Source organism: Pygocentrus nattereri, chromosome 15, assembly GCF_015220715.1.
Source record: "Pygocentrus nattereri isolate fPygNat1 chromosome 15, fPygNat1.pri, whole genome shotgun sequence".
In the NCBI taxonomy this organism is placed as follows: Eukaryota; Metazoa; Chordata; class Actinopteri; order Characiformes; family Serrasalmidae; genus Pygocentrus; species Pygocentrus nattereri.
In genome coordinates, this window is record NC_051225.1 from 38,216,253 (window position 1) to 38,239,010 (window position 22,758).

A 22,758-nucleotide genomic window follows, 5' to 3' on the forward strand; every position below is an offset into this window, starting at 1 on the left:
CTCCTTCTAAAATAGTTTAAGCACAAATCACAGAAATTTACTAGTCTTTTTTTTTAAAAATAGCACTATTGTTGGACCTTGATTGATCAAATCTGCATATAAACCAGCAATGTGATAATATGCACTATACGAGCTTCTACTGTAGTAGGTAAATACTGTAGGTAGCGACTGAATAAGTAGTATAGAAGCAGCATTTGTTTATTTCAGTCTTCTTCTTCTTCTTTCGGCTGCTCCCTTTAGGGGTCGCCACAGCGGATCATCTGCCTCCATCTTGCCCTATCCACTGCCTCCTCTACTTTCACACCAACCATCTCCATGTCCACCTTCACTACATCCATAAACCTTCTCTGAGGTCTACCTCTTCTCCTTCTGCCCGGCAGCTCCATCTCCAACATTCTTTGCCCAATATATCCACTATTCCTCCTCAACACATGTCCAAACCATCTCAACCTGGCCTCTCTGGCTTTATCTCCAAACTGCTCCACCTTCACCGTCCCTCTGATCTGCTCATTTCTAATCTTGTCCAGCCTGGTCACTCCCAACGAAAATCTCAGCATCTTCATCTCTGCCACCTCCAGCTCAGCCTCCTGTCTTTTAGACAGAGCCACAGTCACAGTCTCCAAACCATGATTTGTTTATTTCAGTCTAAATATTATTATTAAAGATTATTTACCTGAAAATGAAACTGATACGAAACTGATAAATATCAAAACCGAAGTCTGCGCTCATTTTACGATCAGATTTGTCGGCATGCAACTCCGAAGAACACGGGCCAGTGTGTATCGTGGAAAGGACTCCACTCCTTCAAGCATCGTGATGGATTATTTTCACAAGAAAAGCTGATGTTCATTAGCTGAGCGAATACTGCAGCGTGTCTTTATCTGTGGACATGGGGTCTTTTTTTGCATTCATGAAGGGTCTAACAGGTTCCTGAGAAGCTGGACCAGCAGGGGAAACGAAAACGTGATGTGGACAGTGTTCCCCAGAACTGACAATGAGAAATGCTGCTATACTCTACGCCTAGAGAGCATATTCTTTCACTGGAGTAGGAATGTTTACCTTCAGGGCGTTAATTACAGTCTCGATGTGCGTTTTGACTGCCTCGTGGGAGAATTCTGAACTGGCAAGGGTGCACATACTTTCCAGAGCCAGGTAGCGCAGGTTCGTCTCTCTGTGCTGCAAGAACTGACCCAACTGATTACATGCACGGACTAGCAATGTCGGCTCACTGAGACACAGACAAAGAGAGAGAGAGAGAGAGAGAGAGAGAGAGAGAGAGAGAGAGAGAGAGAGAGAGAGAGAGAGAGAGAGAGAGAGAGAGAGAGAGAACAAGGACAATTTAGGATCACATTTTATTCTGACAGTCCCCTACATCTATATCATATTACTAACAAACTAACTGGTAAGACAATTTTCTATGACATTAGATTATGTTGTGGGTTGAAGTTAATGTTTCAGGTTTTAGTCAAGGGTCATAGTTACAACCCCAATTCCAGTGAAGTTGGGACGTTGTGTAAAACATAAATAAAAACAGAATACAATGATCTGCAAATCCTTTTCAACCTAAATTCAATTGAATACACTACAAAGATGAGATATTTAATGTTCAAACGGATAAACTTTGTTGTTTTTTGCAAATATTCACACATTTTGAATTTGATGCCTGCAACACTTTCCAAAGAAGTTGGGACAGGGGCAACAAAAGACTGCTAGGAACATTCCACAGGTAAACAGGTTCATTGGAAACAGGTGAGTGTCATGATTGGGTATAAAGGGAGCATCCCTGAAAGGCTCAGTCGTTCACAAGCAGGGACAGTAGCACTGCATTAAAAACCGACATCATTCTGTAACGGATATTCCCACATGGGCTCAGGAACACTTCAGAAAACCACTGTCAGTGAACTCAGTTCGTCGCTCCATCTACAAGTGCAGGTTAAAACTCTGCCACGCAAAGCGAAGCCACATATCAACACCACCCAGAAACACCGCCGGCTTCTCTGGGCCCGAGCTCATCTGAGATGGACTGACGCAAAGTAGAAAAGTGTCCTGTGGTCTGACGCGTCCACATTTCAGATAGCTTTTGGCAAAGTTCAAAAGCCAGCATCTCTGATTGTGTGGGGGGGTGTTAGTGCCCATGGCAGGGGTAACTGGCACATCTGTGAAGGCCCCATTAATGCTGAAAGGTACATACAGGTTTTGAAGCAACATCTGCTGCCATCCAAGCAGCGTCTTTTTCAGGGACGTCCTGCTTATTTCAGCAAGACGATGCCGAGCCACATTCTGCACGTGTTCCAACAGCGTGGCTTCGTAGTAAAAGAGTGCGGGTACTAGACTGACCTGCCTGCAGTCCAGACCGTCTCCCATTGAAAATGTGTGGCGCATTATGAAGCGCAAAATACGACAGTGGAGACCCCGGACTGCTGAGCAGCTGAAGCTGGACATCAAGCAAGAATAGGAAAGAATTCCACCTACAAAGCTTCAATAATCAGTGTCCTCAGTTCCCAAATGCTTATTGAGGGTTAAAAGGAAAGGTGATGTAACACAGTGGGAAACACGCCCCTGTCCCAACTTCTCTGGAGCGTGTTGCAGGGATAAAATTCAAAATGAGTGAATTGGCAAAAAACAATAAAGTTTATCCGTTTGAACATTAAATATTGTGTCTTTGTAGTGTATTCAACTGAATACAGGTTGAAAAGGATTTGCAAATCATCATATTCTGTTTTTATTTATGTTTTACACAACGTCCCGACTTCATTGCAATTGGGGTAGTAGTAGCATGCGTGACGAGCTCAGCTGCACTAGATAGACAGCACTGACTTGGATTTATCAGTATCAATAAGACACAGCTGACGATACAGCAGCATTTATAAATGCCCTCTTTTATACAGAAATTAACAGATGGCTCCAAGATCGCCTGATTCTGTGGAATCTGATGGTTTCATGCTCCTTCACAGACTTGCCTAGCTGACAGTAACTCATTGTTCACGGATATACAGCAATACAGGTTAAACTGGTTTACCAAAACGGTAAATATGCCGGGAGGCTTTTTTATAATTTTCTAATGTACTGTTTAAGTTAAAGTCTGAGTAATTATATCAGCCCTAACCACCAGTTCTGTTACGTCAGTGAGTGATGGGGAGAAGGAGGGCCATTCTAGCCACCCAGAGAGAGCAAAGACAATTGTGATCTCTTTGACTCCCAATCACGGGAGGCTGTAGCATCACCAGAGTCTGAACGTGCGATCTCCTGATGACAGGGACCGGTTTCTCTACAAGTCAAGTCTGAGGCAAAACTTCAACGTTTCAGTGTTAATACAGTGAGAACCGCAAAGCTTTAGACCTGTCATGGTGTATGATGAGACTGATGGCTTCAAACAGCACAGCATTCTTGGCGTTGGAGTGCTGAACTTTCTTGGACTTTGGAGGCTCCTGTGCTTTGTTCAGAATCGTCTCCAGGCACTCGGTTAGACGTCCTCGAATCGCTGCATCCTCTGAAACAGACCAACACAAAAACATGGAAAACTGAGCTTTAATGCATGGAACAGATACATGCACACAAATGGAATATCTCAAGCGAAAGCATACGCATGATTATTAATATATAACACTAAGGCATCACGTTTTAAGGACCTTAGTTTTGTCTGCATTAGGCTGCTGATTTTGAGTCAGGAAACAGCAATGTGGGTCAGGCATGTTCTTGGAGTCATTAACAGTAAACATAGTCACAGCTAAGATACCAAGAAAACACTCAAAGAGGAAAGTCTGCAAACAAACTAAGTTGGCTTGACATAACAGTTGCTAAGGTGTTGTTTTATCCCAGGTGGTTGCTAGCTCACTGCTATGGTGTCCCAGGGGCTGTTAAGATGTTGCCAGCTCTTTGCTACAGTGTCGCAGGTGGTTGCTAAGGTACTGCTAGCTCATTGCTACAGTGTCCCAGGTGGTTGCTAAGGTATTGCTAGCTCATTGCTACAGTGTCCCAGGTGGTTGCTAAGGTACTGCTAGCTCATTGCTACAGTGTCCCAGGTGGTTGCTAAGGTATTGCTAGCTCATTGCTACAGTGTCGCAGGTGGTTGCTAAGGTACTGCTAGCTCATTGCTACAGTGTCCCAGGTGGTTGCTAAGGTACTGCTAGCTCATTGCTACAGTGTCCCAGGTGGTTGCTAAGGTATTGCTAGCTCATTGCTACAAGGTCCCAGGTGGTTGCTAAGGTATTGCTAGCTCATTGCTACGGTGTCCCAGGTGTCTGCTAAATGCTGTAAATGTGTTTGCTAAGGTGTTGCTAGCTCATTGCTATGGTGTCCCAGGTGTTTGCTACGGTGTTATTAGCTCACTGCTATGATGTCCCAGGTGGTTGCTATGATTTTGCTAGCTCACGGCTATGGTGTCCCAGGTGGTTGCTAAGAAGTTGCTAGCTCATTATAGCAATGTCTCAGGTGGTTACTGAGGTGTTGCTAGCTCATTGCTACAGTGTCGCTGGCTCATTGCTACAGCTTCCCAGGTGGTTGTGGTTGCTAAGATGTTGCTAGCTCATTGCTACAGTGTCCCAGGTGGTTGCTAAGATGTTGCTAGCTCATTGCTACTGTGTTCCAGGTGGTTTCTGAGTTGTTGCTAGCTCATTGCTATGGTGTCCCAGGTGGTTGCTAAGGTGCTGCTAGCTCATTGCTACTGTGTCCCAGGTGGTTGCTAAGGTGTTGCTAGCTCATTGCTACAGTGTCTCAGACCTTGCAAAGCCACTGCCATCACTGCTATCATATCCCAGGTGGTTGCTAACACACACACACACACACACACACACACACACACACACACACACACAATATAGCATAAACAACACTCAACTCTACATTTGATACCATGATATTAAGCTGTATGATTTGTACAACATACTAGTAGTATGATTAGATTATATTGCTAATATTAAATTTACAATATTACCTGCATTATTCAATGAATTATGGAACGTGGTTAAAGATTGGGTTGTATTGGTTTTACAGATTTTTGTTGGATTACTTGAACACCTTCATTCATCAAAACACCCAAAGACACTCATCTGGACCTGTGACTGGTTAGGATGCTCACACTAAACAACAGCGTAAGTAGTTAGAGGGCTCATTTGCATATTGCAACTAAACCCTCGATGATTTTATTCCAAGACCAAAACAAACAGCAAAACAAATATTTGCTCAAATCATTGCAAAGTTAACTGTAGAGGTGGTCATCCAGCCTACGAAGAACTCAATGCACCTTTTCTGTAAAGTAAATGATCCTATGACATCACTCAGCACAATGCGTCTATTGAATGACTCATTCTATTGAGTCTACGCTAAAGTGCCTGTGATGGGGAGCTGTCTGCCTTTTTTCCCCCCTCAAATAGCCAGCATTGATTGTAAGAGCCAGGCACAATCAGAAGCCCATCCAAATGCACAGCCCTTCAGCCAATAAACCTTTTGAGCCCATTAGCAACGTGGAACATTCTGTTTTATCATCAGTCCTTAATTAAGCAGCTGTACCATTGGCAGCATTGAAATTAGGCTCCAGCAACATGTGGCCATGCAGTGTCTAAGAGCTTGTTTTGCCCTGCGCATTCACACTTACAAGGAGGTATATATACAGACTGCTTTTTTTTTTTAAAATGCATAACAATAAAGGGCAGCCAATCAGAACTGAGGCTGTTCACATTAACAGTCATAAAGGGACAGCAACAAAAACAGCCTGTTTAATTCTGAGAGATAAAGAAAGGGTGGAAAAAGGGCAAGTAGAAATTAAATATGGCTAGTTTTGGTTCATAAAACCACACAATCCTCATAACTGGACCTCAAAGAGAAAAAGAAAAAGCAGGAAAAAATATAGGACATGGGCTCTTTAAGTCTATCAGACTTAAGGTGGTACTGCATCACTTATCTATAAACAGAGAGAACTCTGCATAGCTAAAAAAAATCACCCAGTTAAAAAAATAAGTAAATAATTTGTCATAACTTTCACACAATGATATCGTTATATAAAAAATAAAACATAAAAATGATGTTTTGTCTGACTGACAACAACTATGTGGATCATCTTGGCCAACAGAACAGGGCTGGACCAAGAGGTGGGTAAAATGACAAAATAATATTGTGACATTTTCAGAAATTTCCACACTAAACGATACATCACTACTTATTTTTTCAGACATCTGATCAGCTGGGACTAAGAAAAAAAAACACAAACTGAATGCAATGATTTTTATTCAGTATTTGGCATACTGTGCTGCACCAAATCCAGTTAAACAGGACTAATTTTGCTCTCTTCATAATAAAATGTGCAATGTATATCACGACTGAAGTCCAGCCCCACCTGGACCTCAATTCATATAAAATAATCAAATTCAAATCGCAGTCGCTTTATTTCAGTCAGTTTCCTAAAGCTGTTTTTCAGCAATGGCTTAACTGGGGAGAAAATTTGGCAATAAAATACATGGGTAAAAAAAAATAAATAAATAAAAATTAAAGCATACACCACCCATAAAACAACATGTCCCTACCTGGAGGAGGATAACACTGCAGCAGACGAAGCAGCTTCACTGACAGCCATGGTGCAGCAACAAAATAATATGTGTAGTCCTGCAGGTCTGTGGATGCCGAAGTGACAATCTGAGAAAGAGGAAAAACAAAAACACAAATAAAACAATGATTTTATCTGATTAAACCACAAAAAAAGTGTTTGACACACATTACGTCCTCCAAAACCATATCCTCATCGTTCTAACTATAAATATGAATATTAAATTATGTGCAGACACAGACTTGGCACATAAATAACTGGTGAATTAGTAGAAATAACACGGTGGATATTTGTTTATATTCTGGCTCGTGTTTTGCTCCAAGTCTTCTTCCAGCATGTATCAATAAAGCCAGTCAAGTGGCAGCTCATTAGCCTTATTTCTTTGTACCCGGACCACTTTGTTTGGTAATGAGGACCAGATAAACACTACAGATTGGTCTTTTGGCAAAATGTGTGTAAAACAGAACAGTTGTGAAGCTGTTATGTTGTCAAATTACTGAGCATTCATCAGTCCCACTAAGCAAAATCTCACTTCAGCCATCAACAATGCAAAGAACTGCACTGATTTATCAGTTTTAACCCAACATTGGCACTTATTGTTGTGTTACTTAACAACCGATTTACATTACATAATCATCTAATTATGTAATGTACAGAATTACTTACACAATTATTCACATGGTTATTTATATAATGAATTATATTTAGGAAATCGTACATTTCTCTATGGTCAGATCTTACGTTTTTGACATTTTCTGTGAGTTTCAATGTAAAAAAATATCAGCCACACTCACTGCTAACAGGTGTATAGTCTTAAACACACAGCCACGCAATGTGGATAGACACACACGGTCAGTAGAGGGTTAGATTGATGAGCTCAGTGACTCTACACATGACACTGTGACAGGAAGCCACCTCTGTCACGCATCAGTCTCTGAAGTTTTGTCATGCTAGATCTGCCCCTGTCAACTGTAAGTGCTATTACGGGAAAACAGAAGCGTCTATAAGCAACAGCTCAGCCACAAAGCAGAAGACAGCGAAGATTCACAGAGTGGGGCTGCCGAGTGCTGAAGCACACATTGCCTATCCTCTGTTGCATTACTCACTACAGAGCTCTGAACTTCCTCGGGAGCTTCATGAAAAGGGTTTCCATGGTGGAGCAGCTGCACACAAGCCTAAGAATCATTGCGTGCAATGCCAAGCTGGTGTGGTGTAAAGCATGACGCCACTGGTCTCTGGAGCAGTGAAGACATGTTCGCTGGAGAGATGAATCCCGCTTTACTATCTGGCAGACTGATGAATGAATCTGGGTTTGGTGGAGAATGTTACCTACTGGAATGCACAGAGCCAAAAGTAATGTTTGGTGGAGGAGGGATAATGGGCTGGAGCTGTTTTTTAGGGTTTGGGCCCCTCAGTTCCAGTGAAGGGTGATGTTAATGCTACAGCATACAAAGACATTTTTCATAGTTATAAGCTTCCAATTTTGGGTCAGCAGTTTGAGGAAGACCCTTTCCTTTTCCAGCATCACTGAGCCCCTGTGTGTAAAGCGAGCTCCATGAAGACATGGTGTGAGTTTGGTGTGGTGGAACACCAGTGGCCTGCACAGAGCCCTGACCTCAACCCCACTGAACACCTCTGAACTGAAACAGATTGTGAGCCAGGCCCTCTTGCCCGACATCAAAATCTGACCTCACAAATGCTCTTAACTCAATGGACACAGCTTTCCAGAACAGTGGAGGCTGTTATAATCACAAATTGGGGCAACTCCATGTTAATGACCATGGTTTTGGAATTGGATGTGCAACAAGCTCACATGGGTGTGATGTATAAGGTGTCCACATACATTTTCGCCACATAGTGTATATACACTTCTACTTACAAACAGAAACGTAGTATCAATTGAAAGATTAAATAAAAATGCCTGGATTGTGTTTTTTTTTTTTTTTAAGAGCCTGAAAGCCTCGTTGTGAAGCAGGATCTTACCCTGCTGAGTCTGGCCACAGCCAGCGAAACAGAAGTCTTGAAGTCGTCTGGGTTTTTCTGGGCCAGGGTGATGATGAGACTAGTTGCAGCAGTCACCACTCCCTGCACATTAAGCACATTAATACCATTAGTATTATTATTATCTAGATATAGTGCTGTACTTTGAACTTTGCATGAAATTAAATAAAAAATGTCATAAAATAAAAAAGTCAAACAATTGTCTTGAAATTGTCACACAACATCAGACGACCCATAAATAGGTCCATTAGAGTGTACCGGACTAGTGCCCTCCACAAGGGCTGACGAGTGCATGTGACAGTGTAGGCATACAGTTAGCCCCATGTTAATTGATGGTATACAAGTGTCTATTACTTGTAATCTACATTAGCCTCATATCTCCAAGGCTAAAACTGAAGAAGCAAACTTCAGACACTCAACATGTCTTGTCTGACTATGTCTGAGGTAAGTAACTGTATACATTGGATTTGTCGCCAAGCTATCAGTCCAATATTGACAGTTGATCAGGCTGCAGTCGTACCAGGTGCTGATCGTTGAGAAGGTGAACAACGCGCGATGTCCACTCCCCCATAGGGATGAGGTCTGGAGAGGTGCGGTTGAGTCGTAATAAACATAGAGCTGCACTCTGCTTCACACTGTCCATCGTGTCCCTGTAAAACACACACAAACATGCACTGAATTTTTTATGGTCTGCTACAGCAACGGATTAAACGAGGGAATTTTAATTTAAAACATTTCGCAGCTCAGTTTCCATGTCCAGCGTGGTGCCCAATCTCACATCCCTGTCCTGATTTTCTTTCCCCTGGTTTCCGGCCAAACAACAATTCTGGGAGGAACCTCAAAAGGCATAGGTAGATATTTATGTAAACATCAAATAAATATTTAGATACAAATGCAACAAAGCTAGAACACATGAGTTACAATAGTGACATGTTTTACAGTTACTGGCTCGTACGAAAATAAAAACATGCTAAATCTGGCCTCGGGAAGTGAAATCAGGGCGGAAAAGTGCGATTGGGCTTCACACCAGACTGTATGAACTGAGAAGTGTTTACCTGTTAGATCAAACCATTTAAAAACGTGGGGAACATTTTCATGACAGGAGCCCTTCAAAACATACACATATGCTGCAGAAGAAGCGTTTACCAATTCTGTTTTTTAAAAAAAATGAATAAATTAAGTAAATAAATGAACAAATACTCTTAAAATCCCCAGCTGCCACCTGCTTATAACCGTGTGGGCATCAAATCATAAAACAGCGTAAACAACCCACAACACCACCGATCGGTGTTCAGCCCTATGTGTTTGAGACCCCTGCAGAAAAACAGACGAGATACAAGACGATACTCTTCTCAGCTGCTCTCTGGATGTGGAGTAAGAACTTCAAAATGATACTGCTGAAGAACTCTTTCCCCTCATGATTGCGTCATCACGGATGTGCTTGTTGAACAGTCAGCACCCACATTATATATTTAGTTTATATAACATTATATAACCTAAAGACGGCTTGCTAACTGCTGGACTGTGCTTCCGAAACGGAGGAAGGTGGAAAAATACACCTTACTGTGCATCACACCTGCACACAACACACGTGAGGAAACAGCAGCAGCCACGATAATCTGACTGACAGCTCAATCAGAATATAATCCGTCCATGATTACACCTCAGTTAGAATGGTCTAGTCTGATTGAGGCCATATGGAATACAATTTCTATCCAAATGAACAAAGAGGGCAATCCTGTAATTAATCAGTTAAATAGAATAATAATGTAAACACCTGTATCTGATTACATTCCCTATCATAAAGTTTAAGTACGTCCTGATCATGTTTGCCACATCGTGTGTGCCACACAACATTTACACACTTAGAAAAGCATAAATAACCCAACTTCACCTGCTGGGAGTTATGTCTGGGATTCAGAGCAGTGGAAGAGCAGTCAGGGTAGCGTACTGCTAACTTTGACTGGTACTTGGGCAGATGTGATGCTGAATTTAGTCCCAGTTAAGACTAAAGTGAAAAAGGCAGCATTCTTTCTCTGCCAGTTCAATGTAAAAACATCACAAAAACATACAGATAACAGCTTTTAATACTCATGAAGACAAGGGCTATAAAACATGCCCCGGGACAAGAGCTGACCCGCCTCCCTCTCTCACCCGGCCACCAGGATGCGTGGTACATCTGCCGCAAAAGCCTCTGCCATCTCCCTGCTGCCCACGTTAGCGATGCAGTGCAGGGCGAGGTTCATGAAGGTGGGGTTTCTGCTGGACAGGTCGTTCTTTATGGCATTGTTGATCAGTCTGATTAGGTCACTGTTACTGTTCACCAGCACTGAGATGAACAGATAGCCCTGAAAAACAGCAGGAAAAACAGATCCACTGTAGATTCATTCAGTACGAAAAGAAGAATGACAGACAAAAACGGACAACGTAACAACAAAGCACAGCAGGGCTGTCAATTCACCTCAATTATTCGCCCTCAGAACAGAACCGACAAAAATCCTCAGCCTCTGAAACGCTACGGCGTCTGCTTGTGATTTGTAGGGAAGCACATTTGAGTTTCTTTGCTTTTGTGTGACTATGAGTCCTGGTTCTCCTGATTTCCTGAGATCCTGATTGATTGGTCATTATAGATAACATTATTTTCACAAGATGAATACATCCTGTCCAGGGTGTATCCTGCCTTCCGCCCGATGACTGCTGGGATGGGCTCCTGCACCCCCCCCCCCGGAAAACGGATGGATGGATGGATGGATGGATGGATGGATGGATGGATATACGTCATTTATGATCATGAGGTTTTTTGAGATTATTGTTTGATACTTTTCATCACAGAATAAGAAACTGACTAGAGAATGGGGGAAAAAAAAGAAAATCTGATTTGTTTTCACAAGATCAAGGTTGTTACCTTGAGAAAATATCTCAGGAAAATGATTCTTTTATACTATTAAAACAAAATTGGTTAACATGTCACTAATGATAATGCCATAAATGTCATACGCTGTCATGATGCTTTATGTCTAGTAATGTGACAGTACTATGTTGTTATTACCGTAACTGTAAGGACAGATGGTGTTTGATGTCGTTGCAGAGAGAACCAGCATGCCATAACATAAAACATCATAAGCAAATTGTCTGTAATGACCAGTAAGTGTAACGTGACACTGATGTACTACTGAATAAAATCTTGACGGATTATATCTATGACAGCTTATAACACCTGCTATAGGAATGTTTACTGTGTGGACGGTAGGGACAAAAATGTATATTATGGTACACACTTAAAAACGTTGGTTGTCCAAGGATCCTTGAGTAAAGAAATGGTTCTATATGGAATCATGAACACTGAAAGAACCCTTCGAATCATTAAAAGTTTCTTCAGATTGGTGGAGAACGTACTGTGGATAGTTCTGTACAGAACCTTTTAAAAAAGAACTCTTAGCTGCTATTTAGAAACCTTTTTAAAAGGTTCTATACAGAAACATCTATAGCACATTCTCAATCAGTCTGAAAAACCTTTCACAATGCAAAGAATCCTTTAATCATGCAAAGGGTTCTTTGAGCGTTCATAGCTCTTTATGTCCACTGCCTTGAAAACAAAGTGGATGACTTCAGACAAAACGAAGGGGACTCATGTTCTCTGCGCTTACCTGTTGGTATAACAATGATTTCTGTATTGGACCACTTACATGTCAGGGGTCTTCCTCAATGTACTTCGAGTGTAGATAAAGGTTGATTGACTGTTTGATTTTATTACAAAACCCAAACCTGAGGAAGAAGCGGTATACCACCCACTAAATGGTTAAGTCGTTACATGACAGTTTTCAAGCACAGTACTACCCAAAATTGAGAATAACAAAGAACATATTCATGTTTACAGGAAAACGAAAGCGAAAAATATGCAAATCCATGGCTTTTCAGTGCCTCTGTGGATTCTGTACACGTTTCTTTAAAGGCTTTCCTGTTTATCGTTTCCCAATAGTATTTTGGAAGCCTTGAAAGGATGGGCATGGTTTGTTATGGTTGTCCAGTTTTATTGTCTGTCCCTTTTTTAAAACTCTGATTACTCTATTAATCAATCCTCAACACAATCAGCAGATTACCCAATTACTAATACAACACAGAGACAACTCATAAAAAAACTAGAAGCTGCTTCATTCAGCCTCTTCTAACCTGCCAATACTTCAATAACGACTTCATCTGTGAATGCTCACAAGCACAGACATGCAGACAGCACTTACTATTTGTTTCTCTGTGTATTTGTTGGAGCTGAGGAGGTTGACTGCCTCCATGTGGCCGAAGTCGATGTCGTGGCCCAACAGGAAAATGAAGAGCAGCTTACAGACGTATTTCTTCTTACTGTAACCATCCAGAGCTTTATCTCCTAAAACACAGCACAGCAGAGACTAACGTTAACAGAGCACTCTTTATAGAAAAATGGTGCTCAACACACACTAACCCTGAAAGACAAAGTGATCAGTTGGTCCAAGATTACATACGACGTACACACTTAATACACTGCCTTTCAAAAGACTGGATTCGCTGTTTCCAATAACATAAAGCTAATCTGGATGCAGATAAATGTACTCAATTATTCTAATCTGCTGTGGAAGCTGTAAATAAAGTGGTTGGATAGTGTAGTGGGTAACACCTCTGCCTTCTACTGTGTAGACTGGGGTTCAATGCCCCACCTGGGCAAGCACCCTACACTATACCAATAAGAGTCCTTGGGCAAGACTCCTAACACCGCCTTGGCCTCCCTGTGTAAAATGACCAAACTGTAAGTCGCTCTGGATAAGAGTGTCAGCCAAATGGCGTAAAATGTAAAAATGTTAAAAGTGTCCAGAATGACAAACATCTAAAATGACTGAGAAAGCTGTACAACATTGAGAATGAATAATAACAATAATATCCAAAATTCCTAAAAGTACAAAAGTTAAAGTAAATACATAATTAGAATTTGTTTTTATTTAATCATTTCTCCAATCACAGATTTCCTAAAATGGCATTATGTTGCACAACATAACCTATAAAGTATTAATATGACATGTTACAGGGCCGTGTCGGTGTGGCCAACAGGACAATGTTATTATAAATAGTTGCTGTCCATAGAAAACCATGTATCTCTATTTCTGTCGATTTTTATTTTTCTACGTTTTTTTCAACACTAGCTGTCCTTCACGCTGTGTGAAAATGAAATGATTATGGACAAAAAAGAAATGGTCTAAAATCACTTGAAATAAAATCTCTTTCCATTAACGTACACTGAAGAGTGACACTGTTCTGCCCCCCCCCCGTAAAGTTACCATTTTGGAGATACTTGCTTTTTCTCTGGACAGTGATGACATGTCATGGGTACTGTTAACATACGTATGTTGCAGAAACAATGCTGTTTAATTTATTTATTTATGAAACAGTCGTGGGCTGGAGGTTAGGGATCCAGCCTCGTGACCGGAAGGTCGCTGGTTTGATCCCCAGAGCCGACAGCATGACTGAGGTGTCCTTGAGCAAGACACCCAACCCCCAACTGCTCCCCGGGTGCTGCGGATTGGGCTGCCCACCGCTCCGGGCAAGTGTGCTCACTGCCCCCTAGTGTGTGTGTGTGCTCACTAGTGTGTATGTGGTGTTTCACTTCACGGATGGGTTAAATGTGGAGGTGGAATTTCCCCGTTATGGGACTAATAAGGGTCACTTAATCTTAATTTTAACTGTTCTCTCTCAAACAGTTTCTTCCTGTAAATGGTGATTAAAGTCATCCAAAAGCTACACGAGAGATAAATCTTCACCCTGCTAATCAAGAGTACGTGGGTTCCCCGATAAAGTTTGGTAGACCAATGAACTGCGGCCTTACGCCTGCATTCAGCGACATTCACTGCTCACAGCCATCACGCAGAACCTGAATCAGAGGCTGCACAGCTGCAGAGTATAAAACAAGCTAAATAGAGTCAACTGACCTCTATGTGCTTCATTCACTGTATTTTACTAACACCGAAAGCCACCTCACCTACGTCATGTGCGGTCTGCATTGAATTTGGGGCAACCACATAAACAGAGCCTGATGGTGACCTTCTCTGGAGGTTCATAATGGGTCAGCAGGAACATCTACAAGACCAGTAGAGCTAAACTGCCTCTTTAAATGCATCCTCACTGGTTTTCACTGTAACATTAGTATTAGGACACTGCATTTCTGCCTCATCGCCCCTGTAACTTGGACATAATGACCCCAATGGTGAAAGAAGGTAACGCCTATTAAGAGCAGGGTGTTTTTTTTCCGCTGACTGTGGCTCTTTAGGGCTGCTTTGTTTTAATTCCCACCGTAAAAAGCATAACAGTGAATGGAACGGAGCCGGGTTGAACTCAGCTGAACTGAGCAGTGAGGAAAGGTTAGGCTGACGAAGATGAGTCAGCAGCAGCAGACAGGAAGCAGATACCAGCATTTTCTTCCCACGGGGAGCAGACAAGCAGCTACACTATCACTGAATCTGACTCACAACACTGTTTTACTGAGAAACGCAGGTCAAAGCTTCCTGACTGGACGAAAAAAACCAACAGGACAACGGACGCTTCTGACTCTTCAGCCGGAGAAACCTGAGCTGCTCGAACATCTTCAGGGCAATGAGCAGGACTGTAACGATTAACTGGACAGTTAAACCTAAATACCTGCTGTTGTTGTATTATTATAGTAAATTTAGCTTTTTGATCAACAAGCAAGTATTAGTTAGCAAATTTGCATAAGGATGCACATTTATGTCAAATTCTATTAAGAATTCTTTTACAGTGAGGAACTCAGCTTGTAAGACACACTCAATGTTTTGCCATATAATATTTTTAAAATATTTTAAATATTACATCATTTATATTAAGGTTCCCTGGTATATCTGGCTTGTTGTTGTTCAGTTCCATCCATTTTTAATCATTTGATCTTTTTTATTTCCTTTGTTTTTACTGGAATATTACTGTTATTTTCTTGTCAGGTGCATTTTTATTCTATTTTTCTTTTTTATTTATACTTTTATCTTGTGCTTTTTAACTGTACTTATTAATATCTCTCTTTTCTGCTATTTACTATTTGTATATTGTTGTTTTTAGTTCATCCACTGTTTTTACACTGTATTGTGAAGCACTTTGAGCTGAATTTTAATGTATGAAAGGTAGTATATAAATGAACATTATTAGTAGTAGTATTACTAATACTAATACTATTACTAACTAAAAAAACTAATTAATAACACTGATAATGACCAACTCCAGTTGTTCCAGTGACCAGTTCCATTCACAGTTCTATAATCTTTAATCACCAATTTCTAAATCGAACTTAAGAAACTTCTATTTTGGTCAGATGCTGACTTGGAATTGAAAGTTTGGTAAACTTCAGAACAGCTGGTGCAAAAACTGTTATGAGTTTTTGTTGACTTATGAGTCGATTTATTAGGGTTCATGAAATGACCGCAATGTACAGCGATACTAACGTTCTCCTCATTTTCCATGTTTGCTTGGCAACAATACCATCCTCTAAAGCAACTACATTTCTTGGTGGTACATTTATTTACTCATGTCTATTATTATTAATAATAACAACTTATTTTCTGAAAAAATTGCGTATTTTGTCATATTTGATGTCAGACGCAATTTTATAGAAGGAATAAGTCACTTGACGGTGGAAATTACGGTGGAAAATAATTTTTTGGTCACCCACAAACAAGCAAGATTTCAGGCTCTCACAGACCTGTAACTTCTTCAAGAAGCTCTTCTGTCCTCCACTCCTTATCTGTATTAATGGCACCTGTTTGACCTCGTTATCTGTGTAAAAGACACCTGTCCACAGCCTCAAACAGTCAGACTCCGAACTCAACCATGGCCAAGACCAAAGAGCTGTCGAAGGACACCAGAAACAAGATTGTAGACCTGCACCAGGCTGGGAAGAGTGACTCTACAATAGGCAAGCAGGTTGGTGGGAATAAATCAACTGTGGGAGCAATTGTAAGAAAATGGAAGACGTACAAGACCATTGATCTCCCTCGATCTGGGGCCCCACGCAGGATCTCATCCCATGGGGTCAAAATGATCATGAGAACGGTGAGCAAAAATCCCAGAACTACACGGAGGGACCTGATGAATGACCTGCAGAGAGCTCATTCCTGCAGTGCCAGGCGTGTCCCCCTGCTTAAGCCAGTACATGTCCAGGCCCGTCTGAAGTTTGCCAGAGAGCATAAGGATGATCCAGAAGAGGATCGGGAGAATATCATGTGGTCAGACGAAACCAAAATAGAACTTTTTGGTAAAAACTCAACTCGTCGTGTTTGGAGGAAGAGGAATGCTGAGTTGCATCCCAAGAACACCAAACCTGCTGTGAAGCATGGAGGTGGAAACATCAGGCTTTGTGGCTGTTTTTCTGCAAAGGGGACAGGACGACTGATCCGTGTTAAGGGAAGAATGAACGGGGCCATGTATCGTGAGATTTTAAGCCAAAACCTCCTTCCATCATTGAAGATGGAACGTGGCTGGGTCTTCCAGCATGACAATGATCCCAAACACACCGCTCGGGCAACGAAGGAGTGGCTCCGTAAAAAGCATTTCAAGGTCCTGGAGTGGCCTAGCCAGTCTCCAGACCTCAACCCCATAAAAAATTGTGGAGGGAGCTGAAAGTCCGTGTTGCCCAGCGACAGCCCCAAAACATCACTGCTCTAGAGGAGACCTGCAGGAGGAATGGGCCAAAATACCAGCTACAGTGCAAACCTGGAGAAGGCAGGAAACATTTGACCTCTGTCATTGCCAACAAAGGTTATGTTACAAAGTATTGAGTTGAACTTTTGTTATTGACCAAATACTTATTTTCCACCATAATTTACATATAAATTCTTTAAAAATCCTCCAATGTGATTTCCTGGATTATTTTTTCTCATTTTGTCTCTCATAGTTGAAGTGTAGCTATGATGAAAATTACAGACGTCTCTCATCTTTCTAAGTAGGAGAACTTGCACAATCAGTGGCTGACTAAATACTTTTTTTGCCCCACTGTATTACAGAATATACATGATATGGACAGAAGATGTGCAAGATGTCAATCAATTTACACTCACCGGCCACTTTATTAGGTACACCTTGCTAGTAAAAGGCTGGACCCCCTTTTGCCTTCAGAACTGCCTTAATTCTTCATGGCAGACTTTCAACAAGGTGCTGGAAACATTCCTCAGAGATTCTGGTTGGTTATTTGAGTTCCTGTTGTCTTTCTATCATCTGGAACCAGTCTGCCCGTTCTCCTCTGACCTCTCACATCAACAAGGCATTTTCGTCCACACAACTGACCGCTCACTGGATGTTTCCTCTTTTTTGGACCGTTCTCTGTAAACCCTAGAGATGGTTGTGTGTGAAAATCCCAGCGGATCAGCAGTTTCTGAAATACTCAGACCAGCCCGTCTGGCACCAACAATCACGCCACGTTCAAAGCCCCTTAAACCCCCTTTCTTCCCCGTTCTGATGCTCGGTCTGCACTTCAGCAAGTTGTCTTGACCACCTCTACATGCCTAAATGCCTTGAGCTGTGGCCGTGTGATTGGCTGATCAGCTATTTGTGTTAACAAGCAACTGTACCTAATAAAGTGGCCGGTGAGTATATGTAGGTATAGATCAAGTAAAGTTACACTTAGAAAAGTGACTGAACACATAACTCAAATCACAGCCAGCTTCAAGAAAATGTGTTTTGCTTAATTAAAACTGAGGATCCTCAGGAGACACAACTAGCCAAAACAAGCATGAGGGTATCCATCCAAAAGTTTGTGTGTCACCTGATATCCTGGCAATGTGGCCACTTTGCTTCAACCAAAACTCACTTTTCAACTTACCTTTAAACTTAGAACGAATGTTGGCCAGCTCTTTGTTTATTCTTTTGATCTCTGCCTCCTTACTTTTACCTGTAAATGCAGAAACAAAGTGTATGAGATATCCTGCATGTTAGTGGATGTGATCATTTGCAACCATTAAAAAAAGACTTTCCTTCATCTGCTCGTTACTAGAAAACCCAAGATCAAGCAGGACAGTTAGGTCTGGCAATTACTAACAGGCATTAACAAAATACTACCACGTTTTTAAAGTAAAGCATGAAGGTGGATCTGGATTAAATGCAGATAAACAAATATTTGCCAATCCTGACTTCCTCTTTCAGCTCCTTTTGTGACCGTGTCCACTCAGAGAAGTTCCTCAATTCAGCAGGAACTCATATTGCATTCAGGTTTATCTAGTCTGGGATTATTACGGTGAGTCTGCTGCTAAATGGGACAGTGTAGTAGGTAACACCTCTGCCTTCTACGCTGTAGACTGGGGTTCAATCCCCACCAGGGCAAACACCCCACACTATACCAATAAGAGTCCTTGGGCAAGACTCCTAACACCACCTTGTCCTCCCTGTGTAAAATGATCAAATTGTAAGTCGTTCTGGATAAGAGTGTCAGCCAAATGTGAGTTGTTCATTAAGATTACCTTGCTGTTAAATGACAGCTTAATTAACATTAAAACACACTAACGCTAATAAAATGATCTGAAGTAAGTTCTTTAAAAGTCCGTTGGCTTTCCTGTACCTTCCTGTGCCTCATTCAAAAGGCAGTCTGAGCTGAAACACTGAGCACTTGGGGGTTAGGTGTCCCGCTCATGGACACCTCAGTCATGGACTGTCGGCACTGAGGATCGAACCGGCACCCTTCCGGTCACAGGGCCAGTTCCCTGACCTCCAGCCCACGACTGCCCCAAAAAGTACTACAGCACTAACTTATAGAACTATTATAGCTTTGTAAGTATTAAATGTCCAAAACGTTTCACCTCATCCAGCTTTTCTTCTAAAATGAACGTGTATACTTGGAACATCGCTGTGAGGATTTGACTGAGCATTAGTGAGGTCAGGTGATGCTGGACTGGATGGTCAGTTCTGGATCACTCCAACTCATCCCAAAGGTACTGGATGGAGCTGCATCACTCCAGAGAACGCAGTTCCACTGCTCCGCAGCCACCGAGGAACTGGGGGTTAGGTGTCTCGCTCACGGACACCTCAGTCATGGACTGTCGGCACTGGGGATCGAACCGGAAACCTTCCGGTCACAGGGCCAGTTCCCTGACCTCCAGCCCACGACTGCCCCCAAAAAGTACTACAGGCTGTAAAAGAAATATTATACGGCACTAACTTATAGAACTATAGATCCAAACGTTTAAAGGTTAGGTGATGCTGGATGGTCAGTTCTGGATCACTCCAACTCATCCCAAGGGTACTGGATGGAGCTGCATCACTCCAGAGAACGCAGTTCCACTGCTCCACAGCCCAGTGCTGGGGGGCTTTATACCCCTCTAGCCCACGCTTGGCTGTTTTCTACGCTGATTACACGAACTATGTGTGAAGCAGCTCAATTCGCGGATTAGAAATACGGAGTAGGATTATTAGAGCCTCGCTGTAAGAGACTGGTCTGTGGTAAAGACTGTGATGCAGGCAATACTCAAGGTTAGTCTAGGCGACACGTTCACTGAAGTGTGGTCAAGACCATCTTATCCAGTTAAGTCTGGATCATTGGGTCCAGGGGTGAGGGTTAAGCCCAGCTGGGCTTATTTAGGTCCGGTTCTACGTTCTTCTACGTTGACCGCATTAACCACACCTACAGAGCCGCTACTCCACTTTCAGCCGCAACTAACCAGCAGCACAGCTCGTTATTTCACCCGTTGTCTCGCTGTTAGGCGTGTTGAGAGTGTGAACAGGCTGTAATGTCGGAATAAACACTCTTAACTTCATAAACTCCGAGGTTCCGAGTCAGTTCGCCAGTTAGCTTTAGCTTAACTCCATTAGCCGGAGGAAGCTAGCGGGACGAACCGCCGCCCGCAGCCCAACCACTCACAGTTTCTAATGTCCGAGATGAAGACGGCCAGTCCGCGCATCCCGTCCCCTTTAGACACCGCCGGCATTTTGGTGGAAATCTGGAAATTTCAGTCCCAAAACCGAAGCGAAGCGGCTTAGTAGCCTAGCGGGGTAAGTTAGCGACGCTCTTCTTCCGCTACGAGCCCGGCAGGGAGAACACAGCGGCGCGAGGCTGCCCCCTACAGGCTGAACCGCGTACAAACACAAAACAAGCCTCCGCAGCAAGTTTCAAGTTTATTTGTCATTTATTTATACATTTATGCGTTGAAATGCTTGATAATCACTTTACAGAAAGTAAATAAATGAAGTAAAAAAAATATATATATGTAAAGCATGTTCTCCCTGTGTATGCATGGGTTTCCTCCTACAGTCTAAAGACATGCAGTCAGGCCAATTAGACTTACTAAATTGACCCTTGGTGAGAGTGTGTGAGTGTGTATGTCTGTCTGTCTGTCTGTCCTGCAATGGACGGCAACCTGTCCAGGGTGTATCCTGCCTTCCGCCCAATGACCGCTGGGATAGGCTCCAGCATCCCCACGCGACCCTGACAGAGAAGCGGCTTAGAAAATGGATGGATGGATATAAATGTAAAAATTGAAATATATGAATTAAGAACCATTTGTTACTGTGAAATTAGACCTCTGCATTTAACTCATCCATTCAGTGAAACACCCACATACATGCACACTAATGACCACACACGCTAGGGGGCAGCGAGCACACTTGCCCAGGGTGGTGGGCAGCCCTATCTACAGTGCCCAGGGAGCAGTTGGGGGTTAGGTGTCTTGCTCAAGGGCTCTTCAGTCATGGACTGTCAGCTGAGGGGATCGAACCGGCGACCTTCCAGTCACAGGGCTGGTTCCCTGACCTCCAGCCCACGAAAATATATGCAAAATATAGAGGCAATATACACAAGACATAGAGACAGTATACATTCTAAAGTGACTTGCGTGACTGTGTTATTGTTCTTTAAAGTGGCTTAATGTTAAGGTGATAATGATATGCAGCGTTTGTGGTGGGCCCAGGGTCAAAAAGACAAAACAACATACTGATAAATGAGGTATATTTTATAATATTACTCTACACTCTTAAAAATATGGTTCTTCACGGGTTCTTTAGTAAAGATGCATGATTAAACGAAAAAATTAAACGATTAAATGATTATTGGACTGTTTTGACCCTGATTATGGATTTGCCCCTAATAAATCTCGCTTCTCTTCACATATGCGTCCACCTCATCATCGCTCCCCGACGTTACAATATGAAGCTGAAGCTGCTTTCAGGCTGGTTTTCTTTTCCAAAGGCTACTGCAGGGTTTTTATTTGTGGGAATATGCAAATACATGGTCACAGATACACATGTATACATTCCACTGTTTATACGATAAGTGTAAAAAAAAACTACATTTTTTGATGGACAGGGTAATTTCCAATCAATCAATGTCCTCCTTTCAACCAGAAGGGACACAAAGGCCTTAATCCTATTTGGAGATTTTAAATCTATGTTGATCAGCCCAAAATATGTAATTCAAAACCTGATACAATTTCCATTTCAAATGCAGCACTGCAGGTTTTAATAGGTGATGTTTTGCACTCTCCCCCTGGGGGGCAGTGCACACTCAGACACCCTTCAAAAATAACTGACAGCAGCAGAATCAAAAAGAGAGCTGGAAAACTATTAATGTGCTCAGATCAATTTTCATCCATCCATCCATGTTCTAAGCCGCTTCTCCGTCAGGGTCGCGGGGGGATGCTGGAGCCCATCCCAGCAGTCTTCGGGCGGAAGGCAGGATACACCCTGGACAGGTCGCCAGTCCATCTCAGGGCAGACAGACAGACACAGACAGTCACTCACACCTAGGGGCAGTGTAACATGTCCAATCGGCCTGACTGCATGTCTTTGGACTGTGGGAGGAAACCGGAGAACCCGGAGGAAACCCACGCAGACACGGGGAGAACATGCAAACTCCACACAGAGAGGACCCCGGTCGGGGAATCAAACCCAGGCCCTCCTTGCTGTGAGGCAACAGCGCTGCCCACCATGCCACCGTGCTGCCCATATCAATTTCCCTCTTACTGGAAATAAAGGCGTTGAAGTCATATATAAGCATTATAAACATAAAGGCTGGGGCTTATTATTAACTAAGGCACACAGACACACACACACACACACACACATTTTCTAAACTGCTTTTCCTCCTTGGTTGCGGGAGGTGCTGGAGCCTATCCCAGAACTCATTGGGCAGAAGACATAGGTTTCTTCCTCCTCCAGCTCTGAGGGAGTTTTTCCTTGCCTCAGCGCTCACGGGGGTTCTGTATATTCTGTATATTCTG

The 22,758-nt window shown here is 42.5% G+C and overlaps 1 protein-coding gene across 2 annotated transcripts in view; it reads right to left on the bottom strand.

The window, feature by feature from the left end:
• LOC108439644 (adaptor related protein complex 2 subunit alpha 2) overlaps nt 1-20,591 on the bottom strand; it is a 40,214-nt gene extending 19,623 nt beyond the window's left edge. Inside the window, exons 1-9 of one of the 2 annotated variants that reach the window (XM_037545504.1) lie at nt 20,406-20,591; nt 18,378-18,446; nt 12,778-12,920; nt 10,694-10,887; nt 9,060-9,189; nt 8,522-8,623; nt 6,519-6,627; nt 3,340-3,490; nt 1,060-1,228 (exon numbers count right to left, since the gene is read on the bottom strand). In XM_037545504.1, the coding sequence (XP_037401401.1) occupies nt 1,060-1,228; nt 3,340-3,490; nt 6,519-6,627; nt 8,522-8,623; nt 9,060-9,189; nt 10,694-10,887; nt 12,778-12,920; nt 18,378-18,446; nt 20,406-20,472 (1,134 nt within the window). In that variant the 5' untranslated portion in view covers nt 20,473-20,591. The remainder of the gene's footprint in view (nt 1-1,059; nt 1,229-3,339; nt 3,491-6,518; nt 6,628-8,521; nt 8,624-9,059; nt 9,190-10,693; nt 10,888-12,777; nt 12,921-18,377; nt 18,447-20,405) is intronic. The other variant, XM_017718162.2, reaches the window with a different exon arrangement.
• Between the last annotated feature and the right edge of the window lie 2,167 nt (nt 20,592-22,758).